The 24,217-nt window shown below is 39.0% G+C and overlaps 6 protein-coding genes and 1 non-coding gene across 10 annotated transcripts; 2 read left to right on the top strand and 5 right to left on the bottom strand.

Annotated features, from left to right (window-relative positions):
• Positions 1 to 763: 763 nt before the first annotated feature.
• On the bottom strand, positions 764 to 2,410 carry LOC111782072 (large ribosomal subunit protein uL5z). The gene is made up of 5 exons (XM_023662850.2): positions 2,287 to 2,410; positions 2,076 to 2,183; positions 1,939 to 1,981; positions 1,632 to 1,827; positions 764 to 1,143 (listed from the first exon to the last, which is right to left on the bottom strand). The coding sequence occupies exons 1-5, from the start codon at positions 2,287 to 2,289 to the stop codon at positions 948 to 950; spliced, it is 546 nt and encodes a 181-aa protein (XP_023518618.1). The 5' UTR covers positions 2,290 to 2,410; the 3' UTR covers positions 764 to 947.
• A 55-nt stretch (positions 2,411 to 2,465) lies between these two features.
• TRNAE-CUC (transfer RNA glutamic acid (anticodon CUC)) lies at positions 2,466 to 2,538 on the bottom strand. The gene has a single exon. It is a non-coding gene; the product is annotated as a tRNA-Glu (tRNA).
• Positions 2,539 to 3,177: 639 nt separating this feature from the next.
• On the bottom strand, positions 3,178 to 5,725 carry LOC111782129 (uncharacterized). Its single transcript, XM_087119977.1, has 2 exons — positions 4,364 to 5,725; positions 3,178 to 3,556 (listed from the first exon to the last, which is right to left on the bottom strand). The coding sequence occupies exons 1-2, from the start codon at positions 4,942 to 4,944 to the stop codon at positions 3,337 to 3,339; spliced, it is 801 nt and encodes a 266-aa protein (XP_086976103.1). The 5' UTR covers positions 4,945 to 5,725; the 3' UTR covers positions 3,178 to 3,336.
• Positions 5,726 to 6,512: 787 nt separating this feature from the next.
• LOC111781550 (protein CLAVATA3 INSENSITIVE RECEPTOR KINASE 4) lies at positions 6,513 to 10,592 on the bottom strand. Of its 4 annotated transcripts, none has more exons than XM_023662213.2 (12): positions 10,444 to 10,592; positions 10,056 to 10,188; positions 9,831 to 9,963; positions 9,563 to 9,634; positions 9,239 to 9,382; positions 9,057 to 9,128; positions 8,921 to 8,980; positions 8,349 to 8,422; positions 8,123 to 8,269; positions 7,689 to 8,027; positions 7,194 to 7,588; positions 6,513 to 7,095 (listed from the first exon to the last, which is right to left on the bottom strand). In XM_023662213.2, exons 2-12 carry the CDS (start codon positions 10,156 to 10,158, stop codon positions 6,772 to 6,774), a joined length of 1,863 nt encoding a protein of 620 aa, XP_023517981.2. In that variant the 5' UTR covers positions 10,159 to 10,188; positions 10,444 to 10,592; the 3' UTR covers positions 6,513 to 6,771. The 4 variants fall into 4 exon arrangements, with proteins under 4 accessions (XP_023517981.2, XP_023517980.2, XP_086976096.1 ...); XM_023662212.2 differs by having other exon boundaries at positions 10,302 to 10,581; XM_087119970.1 differs by having other exon boundaries at positions 8,349 to 8,414; positions 9,070 to 9,128; positions 10,056 to 10,582.
• A 474-nt stretch (positions 10,593 to 11,066) lies between these two features.
• Positions 11,067 to 15,432, bottom strand: LOC111781551 (shaggy-related protein kinase eta). Its single transcript, XM_023662215.2, has 12 exons — positions 15,273 to 15,432; positions 14,381 to 14,473; positions 14,165 to 14,224; positions 13,798 to 14,070; positions 13,640 to 13,714; positions 13,460 to 13,516; positions 12,777 to 12,917; positions 12,648 to 12,698; positions 12,472 to 12,567; positions 12,267 to 12,350; positions 11,924 to 12,025; positions 11,067 to 11,669 (listed from the first exon to the last, which is right to left on the bottom strand). Exons 1-12 carry the CDS (start codon positions 15,285 to 15,287, stop codon positions 11,577 to 11,579), a joined length of 1,140 nt encoding a protein of 379 aa, XP_023517983.1. The 5' UTR covers positions 15,288 to 15,432; the 3' UTR covers positions 11,067 to 11,576.
• A 2,844-nt stretch (positions 15,433 to 18,276) lies between these two features.
• LOC111782092 (CBL-interacting serine/threonine-protein kinase 12) lies at positions 18,277 to 20,156 on the top strand. The gene has a single exon (XM_023662880.2). The coding sequence runs from the start codon at positions 18,543 to 18,545 to the stop codon at positions 19,965 to 19,967; it is 1,425 nt and encodes a 474-aa protein (XP_023518648.2). The 5' UTR covers positions 18,277 to 18,542; the 3' UTR covers positions 19,968 to 20,156.
• Positions 20,157 to 21,706: 1,550 nt separating this feature from the next.
• On the top strand, positions 21,707 to 23,392 carry LOC111782093 (protein DELAY OF GERMINATION 1). The gene has a single exon (XM_023662881.2). The coding sequence runs from the start codon at positions 22,308 to 22,310 to the stop codon at positions 23,112 to 23,114; it is 807 nt and encodes a 268-aa protein (XP_023518649.1). The 5' UTR covers positions 21,707 to 22,307; the 3' UTR covers positions 23,115 to 23,392.
• The last annotated feature ends 825 nt before the right edge of the window (positions 23,393 to 24,217 follow it).

Genomic DNA, 24,217 nt, shown 5'->3' with positions numbered 1-24,217 from the left:
TGGATCGAAAGATAAGATAGGGGAATGGGTAGGGAATTACAAGGGGAGAGAAAAAGTGATAGATGTAGAGTTGGAAGGAGGGGCCATTTTGTTTATGGAATGGTTGTTATGGGAACCCCCTTTGCTTCAAATAGCGTAAGCGTTGTGTGGATGGGACCCAAATGTTTAATGATGAACCCCATGAAATGAAGAACACCCAGGTTGTCAATCCCCAACCAAGTTTTCCATTTCTTTCTTCTTGCTTCTTCCCTTCTGTCTCCTCTTATTCTTAAAACTACAATCACAGTTTAGGCTAACACTATCTGGCATGTTACATTCATTGATTAACTCGATGATTAAAAATATATAATAAAATCAAACTTAGATGAAAACTGAAGTAAACATGCACTTATTTTCAATAAATCAATAGCTGGAAAAATTAGATGAAATGAAACACGTCATCCATCCCCAAAATGTATCGTGCCAAACCAAACATGCACTTATTTGGAGTCTAAATCCAACGACTACGGAACTTCTGAGATTTAAATCCTATTTTGGCCTCACACAACCGAAGTAGATGCGGGGAGGTTTTCTAACAAAAATCTTACTGGGGAAGGAGGATATTATAAGAGAATCCTTATTGTTAGGAGATACGGAGGAAACTTTTCCCGAGAGATTTTCTTTTCTTCAGGAGAACGGAACACTTTGAACCAAACCAGATAGTTCTGGAAAATTTGCTTATATACCTACCATGAATTTATAACAAAACAGTTGGCACTGTATAAACCAAAAAAAAATTGAATATTGATTTCCAACGCGGCAAAAAGAGTTGAAACAGAGAATACAATAAAATAAGAAAGGCTTGAACGCTCCATAAAAAAGAAATAGAAGTTCTGATGGACAAATCTTAAATGAGTTAACATATTGCCAAAATTTGAACATGACAGCAAAGATAGCAGAGAACCTTTCTAGGATATATTTTGAGATTTGTTGAGAATAACTCCTTCATATTTGACTTGGAACCACTTCATGGCATCCTCTTTGGTGACTCTATGCTGAATTCCAACAGTTGATTTGCATCTACGGCGGCGACCTACACGGTAACCTGGACGTTCAAGAACAACATAGAAGTCCATGCCGTAAATACCCGTGGAAGGGTCATACCTGTAGCAAAAATTAGAAGAATGTGAGTTTAGCATTTAAAAAACAAAAAAAAAACCCAATTACTTGGGGACTAGAAATGCCAATTTCATCGTACAAAGCCTTGCTTATGACAGGTCTGTCACTTGGATTGGGTCTATCACAATAAATTTTGTGCGGACAAAAGTTAAATAACCCGCCTTCTGAATCCTGATATAGGTTAGATAATGAAGCAAATCCAGTCACAAAAGAAAGTATGATTATTAGCCAATTGACGGAACTAATTTATTAGAGTAGTAAAATTAAAATTCTAGAATTTTCCCTCTTGTTCTTCAATACTTCACAAAGGTTTTACAAACGCACTTACATACTGTAAATCGTAATCCTGATTTGTCTAAGGTCTATAAATATCAGCATAATCAACAATCAATACCAGTTACAGAAATAAATAAGCAATAACAAAATGGGAGCAAAAATTCGCTAAAAATAACAAGAAGGGATTGATAACTCACTTAATTCCGAGATCAATATGCTCCTGAATTCCAAAACCAAAGCAGCCAGTGTCGCTGAAGTTCCGGCGCAACAGCTCATACTCCTTAACCTTCAAACCACTCTCAAGAAGCTGCATGGCTTTGTCGCCCCTCACGGTCACATAACACGCAATCTTTTCGTTACGTCGGATCCCAAATGATCGAACGGTGTACCGTGCTGTTTCAATCACAAAGATTCCAGAAAGGCATCCCCACGAATTTCAGATAATGAATAAATAAGATAGAAACGGTAATTTTAACAGTGATTAAAAGGTAAACGCAATTATACCCTTGGAGAAGACCGGAGATTGGCCACTGAGTTGTTCGAGCACCTGAAATACAGAAAGAAAAAACAGAATCTTTGTTGAGTTTTTACGGAAATTAAACAGAAAAAACTTGAGAGCAAGTCACAGACGGAAAGAAAACCTTAGAGGCTCTGGTAAGACGATCACCACTTTCACCAACAGAGATGTTAAGAACAAGCTTTTGGACTTTGATATCCCGCATAGGATTTGATAGCTTCTTCTCTGAAGCCTGAAATGTAATGTAGCATCAAATTAAATTAGAAACCTAAACACGCAGAAATGTATTCGATGCTTCAATGCAAACAAAAATCAAACGAAAGAGCGAGGAATACCATTTTTGCAGAGTCGAAGTTGCGAGCGGTAAACGAAGCTCGAGACGTAAAGATGCAAGGAAGGGACTGCTAGGGTTTTTAAGTTATTAATAGTCTCTCTGTGCATTAAATTGACGAAACTGTCCCTTCATCGTAAGGTCATATTGGTAAAAAATATATATATAAAGTTTAAACAAAAATTCCGTTGCCGGGAATCGAACCCGGGTCTCTCGGGTGAGAGCCGAGTATCCTAACCAACTAGACTACAACGAAAAATGATTGACATTCTTTATCCTGTTTAAATCATATTCTTAAATATTAATAAGAAAGTTGCATGAAATTTATTTTTTTTAAGAATTAAATATCAAAAGTTTTTATTTTAAAAAATAGACCAAAAATCCAATATAAAAATGTTGGTTTCATTTACTCAAACATCCCAATATAAAAGTTTTTGGAAATTATATGGACCAAAAATGTATATTTAAACCTCATTTTCTAAAGGCTATACCCATTAACGCTTAATTCTCTGAACTGTATCTGACATGTGTAGCGGGTAGATAGTATCTATTAACGATGAGTTTGAGATGATATCAAAGTCAAGACACTGAAAGGTGTGCTAGCAAGGACACTAGCCTCCAAAGGGGATAGATTCCCATGTCGGTTGGAGAGAGAAACGAAACATTCCGTACAAGAGTGTACGTTTTAAAATTGTAAGGCAGACGACGATACGTAACGGGCTGAATCGAACAGTATCTACTAGCCGTAGACTTTGACTGTTACATACTTGGTCAACTCTATTTTCATTCGGAAAATTCCATCTTTCAGAACACGAAAAGTACACTCTCATAGAGGATTGTAGAATCATAACATCGGTGGTGATCATTAACGAAGACAAACAATGCAACGAAAATATGAACAACTAACGAATCTGTGATAATTATTGAAGCAACTCCTGAAGGCAGAAGCTGCAGAAACGTCACTGACTAACCACAACCAAAAACACCCACAAATTCATCTGCTCTAACCAGCATTCGGCCAAACACAACAATGCTTTCTATTATTTGACACTTGCTAGAAAATGTTTATACGAAGAAACCATGGAAGAACAAATGTTATTACCAGACATGCCATCAAGAAGTTACAGAATGGCTGTCCCCTCCACCATCCCCCACCCCTGTTTGATGTGTTTCCATAGCTATCTACTGACCTTCCCTCGTTCCATTCTTCCATAAAACTGTTGTCCCCGACTCCTTCAATGTTCTTGGCGATCTCGCCACAGATTTCGCACGTTCTGTATTGATCAAAATGTCATAATGATTCCGATTATGATTAGATAATCATCAGCTCGTTCAACAGTATGAAAAGAAAACTGTAGTTTTTGGACTCTTTTCCTTATATTTCACATGCATATGTACATAAACAAACAGTTGAGTTCATCAATGTGAAACCACTCAATACTCAATCTCCTCTGCAGCATGTTTCAACTATATAACAATATTACTTCCTTTCAACTCCGGAGCGCTGTGCTCGTAAAATACATGCTGCATCTTTGTCATTGCGCCGTTCTGTCGTTTGTGTAATTGTTCATGTCACCTAGATAAAACGTTATAATGCAAGACAAAGATACATTGGCAGCATGAAACAAAATCAAAGGTAGACTGAACTTCACAGGAGACGTTTACACATAACAGAAACAAATAGAAGAACGGATGCAGACGGAATGTGAGATCCCACACATTTCTTATAAGGGTGTGGAAACGTATCCCTAGTAGATGCGTTTTAAAACCTTGAGGGGAAACCCTTGGAGGTAATACCCAAAGACGACAAATTTCCTCCTTTCTATTTGTGTTAAGAGAGCTGCTTATTCTCCTCACTCTACAGAAATGGAACGCTTTCTATTTGTACAGGTTACTAAAATTCTAGATTCTTGAACAAATGAGGAAAGAAAAAACTAAAAAGTATTGGTTAAATGGTCGGACTAGCAGCTACAAGTTACAACAATCAAACAAAAGCGTGTTCAAAATTACAGAACATCATCAAGTGTCAATACGAAATCCAGTACATAAACTTGATATTAAACCAGAAGAGAAGGAAGAACCTGTTTCCTTTGAGCTTGAACCATGCCTCAGCACAGTGAGTATGAGAAATTCCCAGCTCATCTTTACAGCCACAACCAAGTTGAATCAACTCCGAAGTACTGGTCCCAGTTTTAGGCTCTGACGCTTGGTTGGAAGCCAAATGGCAGATCCTACACACCCTTTCTCCATTCCAGTCTTCAACAAACCCTCTACCCTCTATTGGCTTTACATTTACCAACGCCGGATTCTCCTTTGCTTCTGACATCTTTGACTTTAAATTCATCTTTTCCAAATCCTTCCCCGACACCATTCCCTTGTTCTTCACAACCGATTCTCCATCTCCACCACCAGATGCAGCCCCACCCGAATCAATAACCACTATAGTTTCTAAAGGGTTCAGATTCGAACCCTCCCTTGTTTCTCCACCAGGGGCGTGTGCGTCCTTGTCGCCGCCGTTAGGCGCAGTGGTTTCTGGGATTATCACAATGGTGGACTCGATCTTATCGCTACTACCCAAATCGTTGGTGGTTTTAGGCACCCCTGTTTCTACTCGACTCGAGATAACACCACCCTCTTGCCGATTCCTTTCTTCTCGATCCATTAATTGAAAGAAAAATTTCCCTAATAACTCAATACCCCATCAGAATGCATCACTTTCCATCGAACTTATTGATACGAATGAAAAATTCCTTTGAAATCCGAAGTGGATAATCTATCATGAAAAGGCAGAAAAGTAAACTAAAAACAGAACAAGAATCGTCGCATGTTCCAAGTTTTCACTGTGTATATGCGAGAAACGTCTTTTGCTTACAACATTTTTGATGACCAATGGAAGATATGAATGGCTTGATCCCGAGGATGAACTCCACAGAAGGAGCGCAATCTATAGCTTAAACGCCAAAATTTGATCAGGGGTCAGCGTTTACCTCATAAATTGAAAATAAAAACAAAAAGCGGAGATCTGGGTTGTCTCCAATTGGGTTCCTCCAGGTGAAACCCCTCCCTTTCTCTCTCTGCCAGTACTTCTCGATGCGACGAAAAAAAGGGGGAAAATCACTATTCAAAGCGGGATTGTGAAAATCAGAGTGAAGCAAACGACATGGAAATTGAATGCAATTACAATTCGTCTTTCATTATGGGAACCCAATTGGGTATGTGATGAAAGCACCTAAAATTGGAGGATAAGGCTCCTGATACCATTGGCTGACCAACTTCGTCTTCATCGCAAACAATGGGAACTGCGACAATTAGGGTTAAAAAAAATACTCAAATTCAATTCACTATTCAAACTGATTAGATATTAATTTCTTTTGTTATCTTCTTCCTGTTCTTCTTTTGACACACGCAATCAAATATTTCGTGACTGACAGTACGATGTTCTTGCTGATGGTTAAAGAATTGTTGTAATAAATGTAAGGAATGGCGTTTGTAATGGGTAAAGTAGCTGTTTTTTGTGGGTAAAACGGTGCCATAATTCCGAAACAAAACCAGACGCGTCATTTCTTTCCATGAAATCCAACCTGTTTTGCTTCTTTTTTTTTCCCTTTCTTTCCCCACCTTCCGTGTCTAGACATATTTATTCCTTTAGGTTGAATTTGTCCTCAGACCTCACTCTACGCCTTGTCGTTGTTCTTGTTCCTCTCATCCTCATGTCCCCAGTTGTCTTTATTAATTACAAAAAAAAGTCCAACTTTCTTCAAAAATCTCTCTTTTTTTTTTTTTTTGTGATGAAAATTTTGGGATGATAAAGATAACCCTCCACTGCAAAAGCTTTTTCCTTTTCGTCATATCATTGATGGTGAAATCTCAGGTCCGTTGGAGATAGGAACGAAACATTTCTAAGAGGCGCGTTTTAAAACTGTGAGGGTGGTGATCATATATAATGAACCAAAACGGACAATATCTAGTAGTGGTGAGTTTGAGATGTTACAAATGATATCATGTGATAACGAGGATGTTGGGCTCCAAAAGGTGGATTGTGAGATCCCCTATTTGGAGAGAATAATTAAACATTCTTTACAGGGGTATGAAAATTTCTTCCAAACAAACGCGTTTTAATATCTATGAGCTATTTTTTGTGTGAAATTATGGTTAAGCTTTCTAGAGTTGTTTTTGATAGTGGAGGATGAAAGGACAACGATTGTTATGAGAATTACAAGACAACTAGAATTGTAGTTGGTGAAATGATGAGTTTTTAGACTTTTGTGAGCTTAACATTGAAGCAACTAAACATCAAATAAAACAAAATAGAATGTTCTTTCGCACTAATCCAACAAAACAAACATAAATTACAAGCCAGAATTTCATGGTTAGCCTTCTGGTTTTGTGGAACAGGTTACAGAAGAGGTAAATACTTTTCCATCTCTTTGAGATGCAAAACTGATTTGCTGTTATGTTACTAAATGGTTTCCTAAACTCTTTGCTGCTGTCATCGAGGTCCCGACAGCTCCATGGCTTCCACAACGAATGAAGACTCTTCATGAATATCACTGTAATTCCGGGAGAAACTATGAGCTCTGTCCTCATAAAGACTTGCTGCTCCGCCTGGTGATTCCTCGATTTGGCTCAACTCTCCAACAAGACCTTCTAAAACCTTAAGAATCTCGGACATCCTTGGTCTGAGTTGTGGATGCGACTGAGTACACTGCAGAGCCAATTCTACAGCTTTGTCCAGCTCCATTGCATCAAAACACCCTCTTAGATCCCTGTCCACCATCTCATCTAGCCTCTTCTCCTCATGTAACGTTCTAACCTGCTCATTTCACCTTTTTTTTGTAGCTAATGATAAGTGTTTAAATGAACCCAAAATCAAAGAACCAAAGGATAAGTAAACAAGTCATCTCTACGTACCCATTCGAGAATCGTTCCCTTTCGAACCACCTGACCATTGCCAGCATCTACTGCTTTTGGCCCTGTTAAGAGTTCCAGAACCAATATGCCAAACCCAAAAACATCACTCTTTTCTGAAGATTGTCCAGTTGAAAGGTATTCGGGGGCGATATGCCCCACTGTGCCCCTAACTGCTGTAGTAACATGTGAGTCCCTTCTATCCAACATCTTTGCCAGACCAAAATCCCCAACCACGGCTTCAAAGCTTTCATCTAGAAGAATATTTGCAGCTTTTACATCCCGGTGAATAATTTTTGGGTTACACTGCTCATGCAAGTATACTAGTCCACGTGCTGCACCAAGAGCAATACGCAGTCTTCTGTTCCAATTCAACGATGGTTTCTCTTGGCTTGCATCTGAGGGTGGACGGTATTAGAAGATTGAGTTTAAGAGAGATTAAGAGGAAGGAGGTTTGCAGTATGCAGAGATATCAAATGGATGTTTTTAAAAACAAACCTCTGAGGCGGTCAGCGACACTCCCATTTGGCATATATGGATAAACAAGCAGCCTTTCATGTGGCGTCATACAAAAGCCATACAAACGCAAGAGGTTGCGGTGCACTGCTAAGCCAATCATTTCAACTTCAGTTTGAAACTGCACTTCTCCAGTATAATTTGGATCTTTCAGTCTCTTGACTGCAACATATGTCCCATTTGGAAGATACCCTTTATAAACTACACCAAAACCACCCTGTCCCACGATATTTTGGGGACTAAAATTACATGTTGCCTTTTGTAATTCACGGAATGTAAACCTTTTCAGATGGCCTATATCAAATTCATAATCTTGCTGCACTGCAGATTTGAACCATCATAATGAAGTCAAACAAAGTTCATCATTATAATCTAAATCAAAGAAATTATAGAAGGAAAAGGTAAAAGGTCAGTACCGTTGGATTTGAAGACAAGATGAGATCTATAACAATGCACCCAGCCAACAAGTAACACAACAGAAACCACCAGCGTGAAACTGACAAATAGAGCTATGGAAAGAACCAAGTGATGATGGCTATTATCCTTCTGAGGCGAACCAGTTTCTGCACCATAACAGCTATTCATGAGTACTATACCATTGTCATTCAAGATACAACGATTACGGACATAAAATTTTGTTACCATTAACTGGATTTGATACTCCTCCACACACTTTAGATTCTGAAGATGCACAAAGGAATCTATTCCCTGCAACACTATGGAAAAGAGGCAAGCACTGTCAAAAGGTGGTAATCCCCCTCTTTGGTAGAACAATGGGTAAGAAAAGAAAGAGATCATTCTCATATTAATATTGTCCATTTTGGCTCGTTACCTATCGCCATCAGCCTCACGGTTCTAACTGATGTGGGATCTCACAATCCACTCCCCTTGGGGGCCAGTGTCCTCGCTGGCACACCACTCGGAGTCTGACTCTGATACCATTGGTAACAGTCTAAGTCCACCGATAGCAAATATTGTCCATTTTGCCCCGTAGTGTCCTCGGCCTCACGATTTTAAAATGCTTTTGTTAGGAGAGGTTTCCACACCCTTATAATGAATGTTTCATTCTACTCTCTAACCGATATGGGATCTCACATACCGAATATACATCATCAGACACTTCATATTTATGGTTGTGATCTTCAAAAGTAACCGATGGCATTTGGAATTAGATAAAGTTTCCTGAGAAATCAACTGAACAGACGGAATCTCACCTGTACTCTTTGGAAAGTATTCTTGGAGTTGGGCCACTGAGATTATTATTTGATAAATCCCTACGGAGCAAAGCATATAATCAGTAGTCACTTATGTGAATCCAGAAAACACTAGGAATTGAAACAGAATACTTACAAAAAGGTAAGACCTGAGATATTTGCAACAGATTCCGGAATTGGTCCACTTAACTTGTTACCACTAAGCTTCCTGAAAACTTGGCAACAAAGATTACATGACAACAGTAAAATCAATAGTTAGAAAGCATAAGCGAGTGGAAGAAAGAAGAAAAATCTTGCACATCATCCAGTCATACTCACAAGTAATTCAAATGAGTAAGAAACCCCAAAGAACTTGGAATGCCTCCGACAATCTGGTTGTGGGAAAGGTCAAGAGTCTGAAGCTCTGTAAGTCCTCCTATGTCATCTGGGATTGGACCAGTTAACTCATTATTTTGCAACAACCTGCAATTATTTATACCCAGTAAATTTAAACTTTCAAGGAAGCGAGTTAAACCTTCAATGAAAAACATTAGGCTATCCAAGTATGAACAATCACTGAATTTTTACTTGAGAAGACAATCATTATAGATGTGTAAGAAATGAGTTGAAGAAAATGAAGGGAGAGGGAGGGTCGTTGCTCACATTGTCCGAAGGTGACTCAGGTTACCAATGCTAGGGGAAAGCGTTCCAGATAAGCCCATATTTGGCATCTCACTTGCAATAACAACAATAATTAAAAAGCATATTTCAGCTATACCTTCAAGTAAGAAAAACAAATGTTGTACAGCCCTCATTTGGGTTGCTTTTACCCAGGAAACTAAACATGGGGAAAATCTCATTAGGTCCAAATTGTCAAATATGAACCATTTTGCATGGATAACCAAGAGGACAACAAAATAGAGAAGCTTACAGAGAAACCACGAAGCCCTCGGTAGAGCAAGCAACCATAAACCAGGTGCATGGATCAACCGAATTTATGTCCCATCCTTCCATCACTCTCCGTTCGTCCCTTATCCTACTCTTCATTGACATCAAAGCCGCCACTGAACAGAGCAAAACATAAGAAACAAAGACACCAACATTCAACCAATTTTCGAACAACATGAAATAATGGGTATTCATGAAATGGTCAGACCTTCATAGTTTACTCCTTTGGGAGACAAATGACTGTCTGAAGCAGAAACCAGCCAGATGAAGGCGAACAGCAACAGAACCATCTTTAGCTTTGCAACTTCCATTGCCAAGATTGTCAACACAAAATAAGAGGGCTGCCAAAGTGCAAGATGTAAGAACCCACTACTTCCCGCAGGATAAATATGTTTAATTGAGCTTTTTTGGTCTTAAAGTAAACAATCCATATCTCATGGAAAATAATGACAACCTCGAAAAATCTTCATTCTTAGAATTCCTACACGTTAGTGCGTTGAAAAACAAGCGATTTCTGGTAGAAAAATCTAAAAGAAGAAACAAAGCAGTGGCCAATTTAGAAGAATTAAAGAAAATCAACCGAAAGACCAGGAAACCTCGAGATGCGGGTAATTGAATGGCTGAGATTATCCCTTTCCCTGCAAAAACATTGAACAACAAAGCCTGACAGTGACTGAGGAAAGCCTTTGTGTAGTCAAGACCATAATGTCTCCATCTTCGCTGTGACCTGCAGTAGAGAGTGGCAATCATGAGCCGTCAGATTTTTGACATTTACGGACAGAAAAAATCAACAGCCTTGATTGTATTTAGTTTAGATATGTAATCATGATTACTGGAAGTGGGGGAGTTGATGAAATAATAGATTTTTAGAGCTCCATGTCTCACTGCAACCCAGTGGCGCCAACATTAATGATTCCGGCTTTTGAAATGTGGCGCAATTCACGGAGATAATGGCCAATTTATTTTCTATTTTTCTACTCTGAAATTTGAACTCCATCGATTTTCCACGTCCAAGTAGCCATATCAGTAGCACTTCCCGACGTTACCATGTTCACTTTATTGAACCATGAAATTATTTATTCCCTTTTCGTTTATTAATTTGACTTCTTTTATGATTAAGCTAATGATTTAACTACATATAATCCAGAAAATTTCCATTGACAAATGTTATGAACAAAGCCTTCCCCCCTCAATGGTTTAAGACAGAAACAGCAAGAAATGGGATCTAAAGAACAAATAGATTCATATTCAATTTAAGAGAAGGGGAGAGATTCTTGGAACACAAAATAACTACAAGTTTTTGCAATTCAAAGTCAGCCATCTTGAGACCACCCTGGAACTAACTAGATTCCAACCATTCATCCATATATATAAAATTAGATACCCTCTTCCTAACTAAAGATGCACAATTTGCCACCTACAACTATCCCTCTTCTAGCTAGCAGTTGTCGGATAAGTCAAACTCTGGCCTCCTTCGATTTACTACCAAACATATACAACTTGCAGTAATATTAGAACTGAGATTGAGGGATGGATGGAAATTGGGAGGTCAGAACAGCGAGAACAACATGTCAAGGAAGAGTTGGTAAAGTCCCCCGACCTGCAAGTCTCAGAGTAGAGCAACATAAACGGCCCCAGTTTAATGCAGGCAGAGTTGAACTTGAAGTTGGTCAGTAGTCTTTGCACCACGCATGAACAAGAAGAATCCAACTGCTCTATACGCCTATATTTACGACACGGCTAGATTCAAATTAAGACCCATTTGTCGTTTCACTTGATCAGGTATCAATCTGTTAACGAGCTCTGGAGAGGCCCCCAACAGCTGCAACAGAAATTATAATTATCATTACCCCTAATGAAAATAAGTAGTAATGCTCAAGTACACTGCTAGTCATCCAAAACAATTCATTGATTGGAATAACGACCATTTACAATGTTTCTTCTATGTCATAATCAGAACTATTGGCCATCTATGCTCTAAAGAAAAATGTTATAAAACGTCTAAACTGCAGTGATATTCAATTCAACAACATAGAATTAGCTTGTCATAAAATGATGGTGATTTGGTAAACAGACCTCTTGTTTAAAATTAAAGAGGGGTGGGAATGGTCGACCATTTGGGAGGCGAGCATTGGGTTCTCGAAGTTCATCAAAGAAAGGATGTGTGCAAGCTTCCAGCTGCATGGAAAGAAGAGATACTCTCAAGAAGAGCAAAATATACCACAGTTGCAGAGAAAAGCCAATGCCCACTCAATATGATAATAGTGTAGTTAATGAACTGGAAAGAAACATGAACTTGTATTTATCTTCAGTAAAAAAATAAGCAGTTGAAGTTCCAGATGGAAGTATGACATGAAAAGAAATGCACAGATGATGTCGCATTGCTATATAGACAGCTACTGAAGCGTATTCAACTTACTGCAGTACAGCGGAGACTAGGTGAATACTGAAGCAATCGTGAAGCCAGATCTATTGCCTCAGGAGGCATTCGTTTGTGGAAAACCTGATCAATGGCACATAATGCATATAAGAGAAAAGGCTCAACTTCTTGGAGAAAAAGCTCAAAACTAACAAGACCATAAGAGATAAGAGGGCTCTAGGATCAACTTGAATTTGCTACAGACCTTGTGCCAAGGGTGAGCTTTTATCTGTGGAAACCTATAGTCTGTGTAACTTGGATTCATACATCGAATTTCTTCACGAGTTGGCGTGCCAAGAACCTAAAGGATAACCATCGGAAGGTAGGTAGGTAAGACAAAATGTGGAAATAGTAGTAAACTACTAGTATTGATAGAAGTACCTTAATAATCTCTACAAGCTGGTCCACAGCATTTTCTCCGGGAAACAAAGGCTACAGAAACAAAAAAATATTATTCAACAGGTTACACTAATGGCAATATTTGTCACAAAGAATCATTGAAAATCTTACCTGTCCCAGAAGTAGCTCTGCAAGGACACAACCAGCAGACCAAATATCTATTGAGGTTGTATACTCTGTAGCTCCAAATATGAGTTCTGGGGCTCGATAGAAGCGTGAACATATGTATGAAACATTGGCTTCACCTTTCATCTGGAACACACGTATAAAAGTACACAGAATAAGCCTTAATACAGAAAATGGGCAAAGAAAGTATAACATCCAACCACTTAGAACCTAAGCAATCTATTAACTTCCTTTTACTCGTCCAAGTGGTAGCACACTGCTAACAACACTTGACAGGAAAGTATAATAAGAAGATCAAACTAAAATGACATTTTGTGGATCCTTGTTTCCCCACACACCCTAGAGAGAATTTCAATTGGTCAATGGTATGTTCATTTGGAGCTCTCGCTTATGAGCATGTTAAATCATTCCAAAATTTACAAGTGCAACGTGCAATGAAACAAGGCAACCATGAATCTAAATGACAACAGTAAATCTCTTTTCTTCTAAAGGAAAATTGGAACTTTTGACAAACAAACTAAAAAACAAGCTTCAGTATTACACTATAGAAATGTCAACAAAAAAAAAAAAAAAAAAAAAAAAAATTGTGAAAGAAACAACATATTGAAAATTCAATGCTTTGGATATCTGTTCATGTTGTCAAGATATTGAAAATTATAACCACGTACAAGCATTTTTGCACTTCCAAAATCGCATATTTTAACTTGGTGAGTAAGGGGATCCACCTGCAGAAAAAAAGCAGGACATTAGGCAATCATCAAACACAAGTACAGGCCTTTACAACTGTTCTTTCAAATAAAATTCATCTCCAATTCCATAGCCACTTTCAAATCATCAAGGAACAGTACCAAAATATTTTGAGGCTTCAAATCTCGGTGGCAAACTCCATGAACCGTGTGGATATAGGCCAGGCCCCTAAAAACCTGGAAAAAAAACAGACTAGACATGAGGAAAAAGCCGTGTAGTGATAAAAAAAGATGAAATTATTAAGGAGCATTATTCAAACCTGGTACATGTATAATTTGACATAGATAATTGGCATTCTTTGATTTGCATTGCTGTAATGCTTCAAAACCCGAAACATGGTTTCAGGGACATATTCCATAACCAAGTTGAGAAAAAGTTCGTCTTTTGTAGTAGTGGAAAAGAAACAATGCTTTAAGGAAATGACATTTGAATGATCCATCACACGCATTAACTGTAGCTCACGGTTCTTATATCTTCTGTCCTGCAAAACCTTCTTTATAGCCACGTTTTCACCAGTTTCCAAGCATTTGGCCTGAGAAAGAGAATGTTTATGCATTTGCATCCTATCTTATTTGATCAATACAACGTCAAAAGAATCAAAGCTCGAAGGATAACATGTAGAATACCTTGAAAACAATACCAAATGATCCAGTCCCAACAACACGTTCTGCCATGTAACTTATAGTCTACAGAACCAAGAAAAAGTGAAGTATCACAATTAAGTTGGTGCAGAACAATATAAAATTTTGGCCAACCCCATGAAAACCGAAAGATTCTATATTTTAAGCATAAACATGAGAAAAATGGAAGGTAAGGGGACAAGGATTGATGTGAATTTGAACCTGTTTGGGCTCCCCATTCTTGCCTCCTATAGTTGTGGATATTATGTGACCAGTAACTGGATCATTTCCATCAACGACAGTGGCTGACATTGCCTGCAAAGTATATACAACATTAGAGACTGGAAAGAATCAATTGGAAAAATAGAAGTGAATAATTCGTTGTTCGGAGTGGAGGGATCGCGTAAAAAGACAAATCTTGGAAACCATGATTAAGACACTTATAAACAACTATCAGTAAGAAGCCCTAACATCCACCGCAAAATAATTCTTTTTAAACAAATGAAAAGGAAAGAAGAAAGAAAAAAACGACCGACAAACATGGATCACTTATAAGTGCCAAAAAAAAGGGAGGGGGTATGAAAAGCAACGGAAGATTGGCTTGAGCTATGCAATGCAAGTAGCTAACATGAATCAAAATCAAACAAGCGGGTGGCAAGCGCTAGCGTGGATACATAAGCTCAGTTGAACTCTAATATATAAGTACACTAAATAAATTATAAAATCTAGAGTACTGGAGAGAGAGATCGAGAGCTCAAAAGTATACAAAAGCAGAGACTCTGAGAAGCAGTACAGAAATTAAAACTAAAACAGCCAAGAAAATATGCAGAAACAAAATCATGTAAATCTCAGATCAAGTTTAACAAGAATCAGGGAGGTGTTTTCCGATCCTTTTCTCATAATGCCGGACGAGATCACCGTCCTGGTTGCCAACAAAACGCAAGAAGAGAACCCCCAACACACACCGTCCTGGTTGCTCCTATGTACATTCCCCCTCTAATCTCGCTCTCTCATCCTCCCCATTTCGCATTTCCCCTCATCGAAGAAACCCAACATTCAAATCCAGGAAGAAGAAGAAAATCAAAGGACAAAAGCAAGAGAAGATAACAGGTACCTTATCATCCGCCATGGCCGAATCAGAGGAGGAAGGAAAGGGGATTGCAGTAATGGAATGGAGAAGAAAGAGAGAGGTAACAGGAAGACAAGGCCAAGTGATTCCAGCACTCTGTATTTTCTCTCTTTCTCTCTCTTCTGTGCTTCTCCTTTTTCAGTGTGGAGGAGAGAGAATTGTAAAGGCGCGGGTAAAATGACGGAAATAACCTTTGAATCACGAAGACTGGCTGCCGACGTCTATGTGACTAAAATGCCCCCACACCCAACATATTGCCCAACTCCCAATAATTCCTCCACCTGCTGTGTTTCTTCTTCCGCTCTAATTATTGCTCTTTTTTAAGCGGACATCATAATAAACATATCAATTTTTTTTTTTTTAATTATCTTTTCTTATCAATTCTTTTTATTATATTATGTCTTCTTTATTTAATTCTAAAATTAACTTGTATGTTTTACCTTAATTACCATTTTTTACCTAATTTCTTTAAATCTTACCCCTCCTTTTTCCCCTTATTTTTTAAACTTTTCCTTTTCATTTAGCTCATTAAAACCACACTTTTTTAAGTATATAGCATTTATAGTTGGCCGAGTTTGACCTACAAAGTTAGATCTTGTACAATAACATGTTATGTCTCATACATTTTAATTACGGAGTATCATCTACGCCAATCTTCTCGGGCTCCCTTCATTTTCTGTGCCAATACATTGCCCTTCCTCCGCTCGCCCTTACCTCCACCAACCACTTGGTCTACACTTACCTCTTCCTTGAATCATTTTGTTGTAATATGTTCTTATTTTCAAGTACATTTTCAATCCCCTCAAATTAGTCTATTTTTTCATTGAAATAAGCACTTTGTTTCAACTTGTTTAATCTCAAAATCATGTACTGTAATTTAGTATGGAGAGGGGAGTGGTGTGGTTGGGCAAAAAAGGGTAAAAACAGAAAAGGCCAAAAGAAAGAACAAACAATGGAGGTATGAAAGTCAACTTTTAATCAAGAAAAATGACACTGAATGGGCAGGCAGAATAAAACAGGTTGACTTGACTCCTAAATTATTGCTATTTCTATTACTACTGACAAAAGGTAACCCAAAAAATGTTGACACCTTTTATTTACACATCATTCATTTTGGTAGCCTGAAAATCCGAGAATTATAGGCGTGGGAAGATGATTAATGGAATTGGAGGTGGAAGGAAAAGGGGATGTTGTGGATATCAAGGCCCAAGCTTTGACCATGCAGCCTCAGATCACTCCCTTTTGCCCCCATATTAATCATGATGCTACCCCTCTCTCCCTCTGCCCTGCTCAATCTTTAAATCTCCTTTTTACTCAAATTTACTTCTTATCCTTTCCCCCGTTACTTCAGACCTTATCTTACTTTTGTTTATTGGGAACCGTGGCGGTCAAAAATGGAGTTGGCAAGGCACAGGCAGTGAAGCTGATGCCAACAGTGGGTATAATGCTACGCGTTCTGATCCTAAATCTCAAGACCCAGTCAACATCCTTGACTGCCTCGCTACCAGCGGCAGTCGCGGACTCGCAAAGACCGCTATTCCCATGCCTGCCAGACTCCTTCAGCCCACGGCCCTGCCAGTATGGTGGGCTGCATGATTTTGGGGTTGAGGCCCATAATCAATGAAGCCCCAATTTGACCAAATTTGTAATTTTATAAAATATTATTTAATTATTAATTCGGCAAACTAAAACCCATCTGTCCCAATTAAATTGAGTCATAATATATTAATAGCAAAAGTTCAATTATTATTGAGAAAGATTACTTAAAGACGAAAGCAACGTTAAAATTGTCAAATATACACATCCATCGTGGCATTTCATACCAATAATCTCATTTATTTATTGGATTAATAAGTTGGTAGGTGGTTGGGCGGTTATCTTAGTTGGAATGGAACTTTAATGTACTCTTAAATCTTAAGCTTTATTTATGAACGCAAAATTTGATATTTGATATTGTATTTAATTAAATTAGAAGCAATTTATTATAAAATTTGGAATTAAATGAGAAAACGGAACGAGTAGTAGTAGTAGTAGTGGTGCCCCCAGGATGCGTCGAAAGACCATTTTCTAATTTCGAATGGTTGCCACCTTTGTGGCTCACGCGTCGGCGTCACCGCTCTTTGGCGTGCAACAATCCAAAATCTGGAACTGCGTGTTTCACAGCATTCTTATCAATACCTTTGCGTGTCAACGAACCACCACCGTCCATCGTGTTGACTCGCTTCTTCTTCCCCTGCCCGTGCCGGACCCCACGTTATCTCTTACTTTTTTTTTTTTTTTTTTTTTTTTAACGTTATTTGACCTCCATAGAACGGAACCCACTCAACTCGTCCGTGGGATACTATTTTAAAATTTGAAGTGTTTCTTTTCTTTAGTACAGTTTTATAAATTTAGCTAAATATGGGTTTAATACTTCATTTTCAAACATGAATGGAAATACTTTTATATTTTTGTTAATTGTTTAATTCTTTTTTACTTTTCTTCCCTTAAAAAATATTTAATACTCATTTGAAAAAGTATGGTACCAAATGTCACGGTCACGCTTACCGACTGTATTGTGACACCAGGTTGGACGTGAGGAGCACCGAGTTGCAAAGGATTTTGAAGTGGGGACGTGTGGGTCATGAAGACACGTCAGCGCCATCTAATTCAAAAGTGGACTGACCACACAAAAAAATGTTTACCGTTTGCTTGGGCCCCACTTGTGTTTTCCGTATATTAATTACATTTGTACCCTCTGTTTCTCCTCAAACTCTGCCGCGTGTCTCTGTCTTTTAACCTTACTTTAAAAAAAGAAAAAACACTGTTTCAGGATTCATTGCATTTGTATTAATTATATTTTCAAATTTGTATATCATAAAAGGAAATAGGGAGAATTTGTTGTGTTTAAATGGGTAATTTTCGTAAATAAATGAATTAAAATAGTGAAATAAATAGTAATAAATGAATATTCAGAAAATGGGTGAGACAAGAGAGGGATAGAGAGAGAAACAGAGAAACAGAGAAACAGAGGAGCGAAGTTATAATGTAATGGTGTATATACCCACAATCACAATCTCTTTCTCTCTCTCGCCAAAATCAGAAGAAAAAACATTAACTTTATCGTTTCACGCTCAAACCTCCTCTCGAAACCCAAATCCAGCAAAAAGAAAAATCATCCCAAAAAAGCTGCCATCTTTTTTAATGCCACCGCATTAGATTAGCCTCCAAATCAGTCTTGCGTTTTCCTTTATTTCCTCGATTTTGTGTCCATCTATGGCCGACCGGCCGGACACCGACAAGAAGACCGAGACTACCAAGAAGGACATGCCGGCTCTTCTTTTGGGCCGATACGAGATCGGGAAGCTCCTTGGTCACGGCACCTTCGCTAAGGTCTACCATGCCCGGAACATTAAAACAGACCAAAGTGTCGCCATTAAAGTTATCGACAAGGAGAAGATCCTCAAGGGTGGTCTAATCGCCCACATCAAACGCGAGATCTCTATCCTCCGCCGCGTTCGACACCCCAATATCGTCCAACTCTTTGAGGTTATGGCCACCAAGGCCAAGATCTACTTCGTTATGGAATATGTACGCGGCGGCGAGCTTTTCAAGAAGGTCTCCAAGGGCCGATTGAAGGAAGAGGTTGCTCGGAAGTACTTTCAGCAATTAATCTCCGCCGTTGCCTTTTGCCATGCGCGCGGTGTTTTCCATCGCGACCTTAAACCGGAGAATTTGTTGCTGGATGAAAATGGGAATCTTAAGGTCTCCGATTTTGGCCTTAGTGCCGTGTCCGACCAAATTCGACAAGATGGGCTGTTTCATACTTTTTGTGGTACACCGGCGTATGTTGCTCCGGAGGTTTTGACCCGGAAAGGGTACGAGGCCGCAAAGGTAGATATTTGGTCCTGTGGGGTTATTCTGTTTGTTCTGATGGCCGGCTATCTGCCCTTCCACGACCAAAATATTATGGCAATGTATAAGAAGATTTACAGGGGTGAGTTCCGTTGTCCGAGATGGTTTTCCCCGGAGCTAATTCGACTCCTATCTCGTCTTTTGGACACAAACCCCGAAACCCGTTTCACAATTCCAGAAATCATGGAGAATAGATGGTTCAAAAAGGGTTACAAGCATATCAAATTCTACATCGAAGATGATAAGGTTTGCAGCGTTGAGGACGACCAAAAGGATGTCGATATTATCGATTCCTCGTCGGATCAATCTCAATCCGAATCGGATTCCGAAATTATTGAGACCAGAAGAAAGGTTAGTACACTCCCAAGACCGGCGAGTTTGAATGCATTTGACATCATTTCGTTCTCCCCTGGATTTGATCTTTCGGGGTTGTTTGAGGACGGAGGGGAAGAGGCAAGATTTGTGTCCAGTGCGCCGGTGTCGAAGATCATATCGAAATTGGAGGAGATTGCAAAATTGGTGAGTTTCACGGTGAGGAAGAAGGATTGCAGAGTGAGTTTAGAAGGGTCGCGGGAAGGAGTAAAAGGGCCATTGACGATCGCAGCAGAGGTATTCGAGTTGACGCAGAAATTAGTGATGGTGGAGGTGAAGAGGAAAGGGGGAGATAAGGCAGAGTATGAACAGTTCTGTAACGAGGAATTGAAACCGGCATTGTTGAATTTGAAGGTGGAGGTGGAGGACTCTGCTGCCGCTCCATCATCACATATACCATCAGATACTGAATGAAGAGATTTTCATTTAAAGAAGAAAAGGGTACGCTTTTCTGTTCACTCTCTCTGACTTATCGTTCTCCTCTGCTATAACCAACAAAGACCCCAACCCCAACCCCAACCCCAACCCCAACCCCAACCCCATCTCATCTAATGTATGATAACATAACTTGTTCATTTTGTTCTTTTTTGTTTCTCTCTTTTATTTCCATTGTTCTTCTGTGTGGTTGTGCCTCTGTTGAGAAAATTTGGATTCATCGCGGAGATTACAAAGAAAAAGAATGGTAATTTTGAGGTGTTCATATGCAATCTTCAATGTGTGATACAATACATGTAATCTTGTAGTGATTGATTGACTAAGAATGGTTTTTAGGATGTTGCCAAAATCACTTTCAAATTGATATCAATTTATAATTTTTGGTACCATCTTGATGGAAGGAAGGAAGGAAGGAAGGACTGTATTTCGCTACCAAATTTAGGCTCCATATAATATTGTGAGTTGAGCTTCTTTTGGCTCCATTCATTCCACTGCTACATATAATATTTACAATAATACAAAACTATGGTTAACTGGAAACAAAATTATTATTAAAACAAAAAAGGACGAGGATTAAAGTAAGTATGATGGTTATTATTTATGTGATATCTTAAAATAACATTAATTAATGTTTTATTTCTGTGGTGGGTTTAGGGTTTATTCTTAAACCATCATATACCTCTGATATGACAGCACACCGGTCTTAATTATGATTAATTTCTGAAATTTTATTTACTTTTAGAATAGAATCTGTAACGTCCTTATTTAATTACCCTTCCCTCATTTTTTCTTCTTCCAATTCCCCATTTCATTTTAATTCTGTTTTCTTAATTTTAAAAAATTGTATTTTTTTTTTAGTATGAACATAGCCTACACAGCACAACCAATCACAATTAGTTTGAACTTACCATTTTAATATCTATGCAATTTCAAACTTTTATTTTATAATTTTGGTTTTGTTATTTTAAAATATTTGCAAAATTAATACTTTCCTTTATTTACCCAAATTTACTTGTAGACAATGGAAAACGTTTTATTTTTACCATTCATGTAGCATCAAGATTTGAATGGGTAACTTCATGATCTGCCAAATTTAAATGCTTCTTTTGAAATATGGCATTGGCATGAGACTCTTTCAAGCCATTCTTCTTTAATTAGAATTTGTGATGTCCCACATTGGTTGGGGAAGAGAACAAACGAAGGAAACGGAAAACTCAAAGAGGACAATATATCTGCTAGCGGTGAATATGGGTCGTTACAAATGATATTAGAGTCAGCCTTCTCGCTGTTCCCCGAAGGGGGTAGACACGAGGCGGCGTGCCAGTAAGGACGCTGGCCCCAAAGGGGGTGGATTTGAGGGCGGTCCCACATCGATTGGAGGAAGGAAAGAGTGCCAGCGAGGACACTGGCCCCAAAGGGGGTGGATTGTGATGTCCCACATTGGTTGGGGAGGAGCACAAACGAAGGAAACCTTCCCCTAGCTAGCAGACACGTTTTAAAACTTTGAGGGCGAGCCGAAAAGGAAAGCTTAAAAATGACAATATCCGCTGGTGGTGGATCTGAGTCGTTACAGAATTTATCAAACAAATTAAAAGACTGTTCAGGATAGTTGAAGTCTTGGTTCAACTAAGTAAGAAGAAAATCACACATTAAGAATATCATATCTTATAATAATGTATTTGAGAGTATTATAAATGGGAGGGTGCACCAAAATTAAAGGTTGATTGTACGCATGTATTCATGTGGAATTTGTGGCCACATTCAGGATTCACAACACAAACCTATTGAGAGAGGAAGGGTGAGCGGAAAGCAATCTCCGACTTCGATGCGCCTACTTCACATCGATAAACGTCACACGCCAACGCCCGATGCACCAAATCAAAGGTTTTGTTTTTATTTCTTTGCCCTTTTGGAGCCTCCTGAAATCAGAGTTCGGACAAGCGAACTTACGAGGGGGAAGTGGGGGAAATGGAACACAATATGAACACTTCGGAATTCTCAATGTAGCTTTTTCCTTGTGTGTTAAGGATCCCTCTAGAGAGACACGTTGTCTTTTTGCTGCCTCATTTTATTATCCATATACAATTTTATTCATCCTCCATCTAAACATTCATATGCAATTAACGTTTTGATGCCCCAACATTCATGGAATTTCGGGGTTTTATATGAATCCAAATAAATTTATAATTTAATTTATTACAAATATGAAGTTGGGAGGATTTGAGGGCACGTCTCCTGCCCTCCAACACATGCCATGCTTTTTCGTGTTTCACAAAGATGTATAAATAAATGAAACAGAGCGCTTTAGGTTCGTGAGATATGGCGGAAACTGGGAGCAGCAGCGACCACGCTGAATCCAACCGCTGTTTCCAGGACTGGTTGAAGCTCCAAGAGGAGAGCCAGAGGGAGCTTTTCGAAGCCCTCGACGCAGTCCAAAGCAGAGTAAATTCCGACCCACAAGAAACCGAACGCCAACTCATCAACCTCATCGACAAGAACATCGAGCGGTTCCAAGACTACATTGATCGACGAACCCACCTAGCCAAAAAAGACGTGTCCGCATACTTCGCCCCTGTCTGGTGCACCGCCAGAGAAACCTCTCTCCTATGGATCGCGGGTTGTCGCCCCTCCCTCTTCATCCGCCTGGCCTACTCCCTCACAAGCCTCGATCTCGAAACGCGACTCCTCCAGTTCCGGCAGCGGATGAAATCGGTAGATGAATTGGGAGATCTGTCGCCCCAGCAAATGGAGCAGCTGGAGAATCTGCAGAAGAGAACCATCAAGGAAGAGGAGAGGCTGACGTCGGAGCTCGCGAGACTGCAGGAGGAGATAGCGGACCAGACGGTGGTGGGGATAGCGATGAGATCAGTGAGAGAGCAGGAGATAAGCGAGGAGCTGGAGAGGGCTCTGGAAAAACAGGACGGGGAGATGCTCAGAATCTTGGAGGAAGCGGACAAACTCAGGATTCGTACGCTGATTGAGCTGACCGAGATTCTGAGACCGTTGCAGACGGTGACACTCTTAGCCTTCAGCAAGAAACTTCATCTATGCGTGCGGGAATGGGGAAAAGGAAGCGATCGAAGGCACGGCAGAATGGGTATCTGCCCAAATCAAACCACTGCTTAGTTCTCATCTTTGCCGATTACATTACTCTGCCCTCTGCCCTCTGCCCTCTGCCCTCTGCCCACGCACACAAAGATACTTGTCTCTTTTACATCGCTACTTAGTCGTATCTCTTAGTCATTAGGGAATTATACTAAATCTTATGGTTTGCTTGTTGTTTCTCTTATGCTTTGGGACTCGTTACCTTTTTTTTTAATGATTAATTCAAAATAGGATTTGGAATTTTGTTTCCTTATCTAATGAATGATCATTACTTCTTGAAATGCAGTAACTTCGGTAAATTATCTTCGTCACATGATAAAATATTTTTTAAAAAAGAACACAAACATAAGAAATTTCCTTCTTATGTTTTATCATTGGTAATAACACCCACCTCCACATGATAGCTAGCAATAGTAAAATAGTAAAACAAGTAATATCATTTTTGTAGACTGTTTTCAAATTAGGTCCTAATGAGGCCAATTCTAGGGTCGGCTTGGGCTCAAGTTTCCAGGGTTGGTTCATTGATTTGGTGTATTTTATTTTAATTTAATTTTAAAAATGATATGGGTAAGAAATTTATGGATAGTTGGTCCAAAATAGGTGACAGTACTTCTGTTTGAATCTGCTTAAGGTATATATTTGTCGTGAAGGAGGCCCAGTACTTCTGTTCCACTCCTCAGTCACTTGTCCTCCTAATGGGCCGACTCACTGCTCAGGCCATCACCGCTTACGTGCATATCTCTAAATCTCAATTATATAATATTATTATTACCTTCTCTCTTATTAAAATTATGGTTTTAAAACTAAAAGCTTCGACTTTTATTCGATTCACTGGATTATACAAAGAAGCTCGTATAGTTTAGAGTGCATATATAATCATTCAAGCTTGATACGATCAATCTTATTTGTGAGCTTACGAAAGTGTGAGAACCTTTTATAAATGAAGAGAGCCTAGGAAAGCGTAGACGGGCAGGAATAATGAAGAGAAATTCTTGAACGTAATTGATATAACGTTACTATCATTTGTATAATTGTAAGAAAGAAAGAGACTGAAAAGTACTTGGGTTGTGAAAATGGTGATCCTTATAATATTGAATAATTTATAAAAAATGGAGTCGTAAAAT

This window comes from Cucurbita pepo, chromosome 19 (assembly GCF_057944985.1).
Source record: "Cucurbita pepo subsp. pepo isolate OVF chromosome 19, ASM5794498v1, whole genome shotgun sequence".
Lineage (NCBI taxonomy): Eukaryota > Viridiplantae > Streptophyta > Magnoliopsida > Cucurbitales > Cucurbitaceae > Cucurbita > Cucurbita pepo.
The sequence above is the reverse complement of the archived record's forward strand: the minus strand, read 5'-3'. Positions and strand labels throughout refer to the sequence as shown.

Excerpts from the sequence above, each read along its gene's own strand:
- LOC111782072 (XM_023662850.2), bottom strand. Across the intron at positions 1,982-2,075 it reads GTCTTACCAGAGCCTCTAAG|GTGCTCGAACAACTCAGTGG; the intron begins GTTTTCTTTCCG and ends TCTGTATTTCAG. Across the intron at positions 1,828-1,938 it reads ATCTCCGGTCTTCTCCAAGG|CACGGTACACCGTTCGATCA; the intron begins GTATAATTGCGT and ends TGATTGAAACAG.
- LOC111782129 (XM_087119977.1), bottom strand. The coding sequence starts at position 4,944 with ATGGATCGAGAAGAAAGGAATCGGCAAGAGGGTGGTGTTATCTCGAGT. Across the intron at positions 3,557-4,363 it reads TTCAAGCTCAAAGGAAACAG|AACGTGCGAAATCTGTGGCG; the intron begins GTTCTTCCTTCT and ends TGATCAATACAG.
- LOC111781550 (XM_023662213.2), bottom strand. The coding sequence starts at position 10,158 with ATGGAAGTTGCAAAGCTAAAGATGGTTCTGTTGCTGTTCGCCTTCATC. Across the intron at positions 9,383-9,562 it reads CTGAGTCACCTTCGGACAAT|GTTGTTGCAAAATAATGAGT; the intron begins GTGAGCAACGAC and ends AAATAATTGCAG. Across the intron at positions 7,096-7,193 it reads AGGGAACGATTCTCGAATGG|GTTAGAACGTTACATGAGGA; the intron begins GTACGTAGAGAT and ends TGAAATGAGCAG.
- LOC111781551 (XM_023662215.2), bottom strand. Across the intron at positions 13,517-13,639 it reads TGAAGCCTCAAAATATTTTG|GTGGATCCCCTTACTCACCA; the intron begins GTACTGTTCCTT and ends TTTTTTCTGCAG. Across the intron at positions 11,670-11,923 it reads TCTTTAATTTTAAACAAGAG|CTGTTGGGGGCCTCTCCAGA; the intron begins GTCTGTTTACCA and ends TTTCTGTTGCAG.
- LOC111782092 (XM_023662880.2), top strand. The coding sequence starts at position 18,543 with ATGGCCGACCGGCCGGACACCGACAAGAAGACCGAGACTACCAAGAAG.
- LOC111782093 (XM_023662881.2), top strand. The coding sequence starts at position 22,308 with ATGGCGGAAACTGGGAGCAGCAGCGACCACGCTGAATCCAACCGCTGT.